We start from the raw sequence: 4,402 nt of genomic DNA, 5'->3' as shown, positions 1-4,402 counted from the left end.
CAGGGGAAATACCCAGTGCCGGGAGCAGTGCCCAGTGCAGGGGGGTCTTTTTTCAGGGTCCCTCGAGTTACCCCTGTCCGCCTGAGCCCTGCTCTAGACTAGACTAGACGATTCTGGAGGCGGACACAGAGGGAGGCCAAGGTCTTGGTAGGTGCCAGGGAGCTGGTCTGAGGGAAGGTGGTGCTGCACCCCGCCACCCCAAGTCCTCAGACTCTGCCTTCCAGTTCCTGGTCCTCTCCAGAACAGACCTGGCTGTTCCTTTCCTGCTCTTGGTTTCTCTGTCTCTAAAGAAGCTGTCCTGCCTCCCCTCTAGCCGAGGCACTTTGGGAGTGACGGGGGCAGCTAGCGGAGGCGCTTCACTGGCTGGACCCTGCTCTGGGCTGAGGGGGAGCACCTGAAGGCAGGACAGCGGTGATGGTTGTTACTCTCTCCTTCCCCATCCCCCCTCCTGCTGAGCCCTGCTCTGTCCCCCAGAGAACTTGGCCTGGCCCGACTGTGTGTGGCGGGGACAGGGCAGCCCTGTGGCAGTGTGTGCCTTGCCTGGCCCTCCCTGTGTGGGTACATGTGTCCCACGCTGCTGAGGAGGCCCTCTGTTGGGCCTCCAGGAGGGCTAGTCAGCTCACGCCTTCTTCCCCAGCTCAGACTAAGAGCTTCTCCGATTCCATTCTCTCTGCCTTCACACAGACTGGGCCCCATAATAGACATGTGCTCCCCCTCCCCTCTGCTGCTTATAGGATCTTAACTCTAGAGCCAAAAGGCCGCCAGGTTTGGCCTCCTCCTTGGACATTTACTGGCCCCGAGGCCAGAGAGATTGCCCAAAATCACACAGCTAGTAAGTGGCAGAATCTGCATTTCAGCCCGGGTCCCCTAATCCTGAAGCCAGCCGCTGTCCCATGCAGCCTCTCTTAGAGCCCCCAACCCCCCACCCGAGGCCTTTCCTGCCCCCCAGCTAGTGGGACCCTCTGCCCCAATGCTTCTTTGTATGTGTATTGTATGTGTCTCCGTAGAGAGAGAGATTATGTGTTTTATATGTATGTGTGCATATATACATGTATATGCCTATGTACACATACATCAAGAGGGTGTAAAATGAGATAATATTTGTAAGGTACCTACATCCAGTGAGGGCCAGGTGTAGACGTGCTACTTACTATTGCTCTTAATTGTTTACTTCTCTCTGGGCTGGTTAGTTCCTATCAGTGAAATGTCAGTTCCTTGAGGGTGGGGACTGTTTGGGTCTTGTCCGTGAACCCCTAGTGCTCAGCACAGGGCCTGACCCAGAGTGGGGTCTCAATAGAAGCTGACTGAATTGTCTGAAGCCCCAGGACCACAGCTGTTCCTCCCCTGGTCTTCCCCCGAGCCCTGACCTGGGCACCTGGCGTAGGTCACCAGCTCCCCCACAAACTGCCTGGCGTGCACCACCTTCTGACTCGTCCTGTTTGGGAGAAAGGCCCGGCCAGTAGGGCAGTGATCAAGGAAAAGACGGTTTCTGCTTTGAAATGTTGCATCAGCTGACAAAGAAGCAGAGGTCCCGGCCTTTAACCGGCACCCCCTTTCTCTCTGCCAAATGGGGCCACGGGGTAGTTTGGATGAGGGCCCTGAGTCAGTGGCCAAGGTCCCGCACACAGCCTCAGCCAGTGTGTGGAGAGCAGCCACGTGGCCCCTGGTGTCCATGCCCTGGTCAGACCTCATCTGGGCTCTTGTGCTCAGTTCTGGGCCCCACACGCTGTACAGCTGGGGAGTGTCTGTCCCCAGGAGGGAGCATGATTGCAGTAATGAGGGCCCTGCAGACCAGGCAGTAGAGGGACAGGGTCCCGGGGCTCTGTGTGTCCTGCCTGGAGAAAAGGAACCATCGGCCTAGGATCAGCGCCAGAATGCAGCCCACAGGCCACCCTGTGACCTCTCCGTGTTTGCAGATGAGTGGCCTGGGAAGGGCTGTCTGGGGGAGGGCCCCAGAGATCCCCTGACGGGTCAGGGAGGGGGAGTTCCTGTCGAGATCCAGGCCCCTCAGGTCCTTCCCGACACAGAGATTCTGAGAATTTCATGAAGCAGTGTAGGATGGAGCTCTGGGTGACAGGCCCCAGAGTCCCCATTACTCTGGAGTTGGAGGACCTGGGCTCAGATCCCGCCTCTGACCTTCACAACCCGTACGACCTTGGGCAGTCGCTTTTGGGCCTCAGTTTCTGTAGCATGCTCGTCCTGGCCCAGATGACCTCTGTGTCTCCTCCAATTCTAGAGCCAGGATCCCACGGGCTCACTGTGGGCCGGCCACTCGGGAGCCTCCTTGGAGGCCGGAGACTTGACTTGAGCCTAGACCAAGGAAAGAATGTGGAGATAAGTGGCCTCCATCCTTCGGGCTCCAACGGGAGGCTGGGGGGGCAGCAGCTTTGGGCACCACTCTTGGGTGGTCAGGTCCCACTAACGCCCGACTTCTCTGTGCCCACAGAACCATGGGCTCCATGTTCAGGAGTGAGGAGGTGGCCTTGGCCCAGCTTTTCTTGCCCACGGCCGCTGCCTACACCTGTGTGAGCGACCTGGGAGAGCGCGGCCTGGTGGAGTTCCGAGATGTGAGTGGGTCTGCAGGGAGGAGGTGCTCCCTGGAGACGGGGCAGGAGGGGCTCCCCGGCCTCGCAAAGTTACCGGGAGCCAGGGGAGTCAATGGTGGGTGTACTTACCTCTTCAGGCACCTTGGCACCTCTGGCTATAAAGATCTGGGGCCAAATGTGCTCTGTCGGGGCTATGAGAGAAATGACTTCCCCAGGGTCTCATGGGGACCAGTGAACGGAACTCAGGACTCAGGCTCAAGAATCCCCACCACTCATCAGCCAACTCCCTCCCCATCTCCGAGCCTCAGTTTCCTCCTCTGCAAGCCTTTGGGGCTGGATCCCTCTAAGGTCCTTTCCAGCTCCAAAATTCTTTGCTTCGTTTTATTTTACTTTCCCCCTTTTTTTTTTGGTAACAAATAAGCATAGTCGAGTCGAACCAATTCCCACATTGGCCGGGTCCAGAAATGCGCCTTATTTTTCGCGCTGAGTCCATGCCCTCTCTACTGGGAGGTGGGTGGCATGCCTCACCTTTCTTTTTGTTTTAAAGCACGTTCTAGTAAAGGCTGGCGTATATTCACACTCATATTTATGTAACTAGCATTTCTATAAATTATGATACCCATTTATAGGGGAAAGAGCTAAGGCCCACAGAGGGGAAATGACTCCGACGAGGTGATACAGCCACTTTGGGTCACAGCCAGGTCGGGAAACTAGGCCCCCTGGCTTCTAGGGAGTCCCACCCCTTTGCTCTTTCACTGCTGAATTTTGGTTGAGCTCATTGGGGGTTGGGGGTGGGGGGATGGGCTGAAAGGGAGCCAGTAGCGCCAGTCCTGGTCAGCATCGCAGACCCCAAGCTTCAGGAGTCATTACAGTGCTGCAATCAGAGGACCTGGATTCAAATTCCGCCACCAGTGCGTTGGAGGTCATCAGGGCTCAGTTTCCTCACTTGTAAAATAAGGAGCTTAGACTAATGCCTGAGAGCTTCTTTGGCTCTTCAGTCTGAGGTGCCAACAGACCCGCGGTGAGCGCTGACCGTGTGAAGGCATCTGGGGGCCTGCAGGGTTCTCGCTGACCCTGTGTTTCTGGCTGCAGCTAAATGCCTCGGTGAGCACCTTTCAGCGGCGCTATGTTGGGGAGGTGCGGCGCTGCGAGGACCTGGAGAAGACGTTCTGTAAGTACAAGAGTGGAAGCTGGGGCTGGGGCCGAGCTAGGTGGCCCTAGCAGCAAAGGGGGAAGAAAGGAGGAAGGCAGCACAGAATACCCGGGCTTTCTCTGGGAGCCGAGGCTCAGGCCAAAGGAGGCCCCAAAGCTCTCCTGGGGACATTGTGATCCCCCAGAATTCCCTGTTCCCTTTTCTGATGGGGCAATCAGGGCTGGGGGTGGGGTTGGAGAGAAGAAGGCAGGCATCTGGGCTACTGTGCGTGTCTGTCGCATCCGTCTGTCGGAGCTGCCGTCGCACGTTATCCACAGCGCTTGGAGAGGCTCATTTGAGGTCTGAAATCAGGATCCAATTTAGTGACGCGAGCTGCTCCTACCTGAAAAGGGGTTGTGAAGTTCTTTGGTGATTAACCAGCTCTGCTGGCTAAGGCGAGCAAGGCTTGTTGGGTGGGAAACAGAGGAAGGGTCTGTGAGAGCAAAAGTATGGACAGCTGGAGGGGGTGAGGAGGCATGGTCGGAAGGCCAGTGTGGCGGGTGCCGGGGCAGCACAGGGCTTGGGCTGAAGAGGCTCCTCTGCCCTACAGAATTACACTTCTGCAAGGGTTTTCTCCAGGTTCTGTATCTCCAGAGCCCAGTCTGGGACCTGGCACACAGTGGGTGCTTGTGGAGTCGAGTTGTCGGCCTCAGAGCCTCTGGGA

General features: G+C 57.1%; 1 protein-coding gene across 2 annotated transcripts in view; it reads left to right on the top strand.

Annotated features, from left to right (window-relative positions):
- Positions 1-4,402, top strand: part of TCIRG1 (T cell immune regulator 1, ATPase H+ transporting V0 subunit a3) — a 21,523-nt gene that overhangs the window by 4,468 nt on the left and 12,653 nt on the right. The window contains exons 2-3 of one of the 2 annotated variants that reach the window (XM_027855957.1): positions 2,447-2,567; positions 3,639-3,717. In XM_027855957.1, the coding sequence (XP_027711758.1) occupies positions 2,451-2,567; positions 3,639-3,717 (196 nt within the window). In that variant the 5' untranslated portion in view covers positions 2,447-2,450. Of the gene's footprint in view, positions 1-2,236; positions 2,568-3,638; positions 3,718-4,402 lie in introns of both variants that reach the window. The other variant, XM_027855958.1, reaches the window with a different exon arrangement.

The sequence above is a fragment of the Vombatus ursinus genome, unplaced genomic scaffold (assembly GCF_900497805.2).
Source record: "Vombatus ursinus unplaced genomic scaffold, bare-nosed wombat genome assembly UNPS02011369.1, whole genome shotgun sequence".
Taxonomy (NCBI): Eukaryota; Metazoa; Chordata; class Mammalia; order Diprotodontia; family Vombatidae; genus Vombatus; species Vombatus ursinus.
The sequence above is the reverse complement of the archived record's forward strand: the minus strand, read 5'-3'. Positions and strand labels throughout refer to the sequence as shown.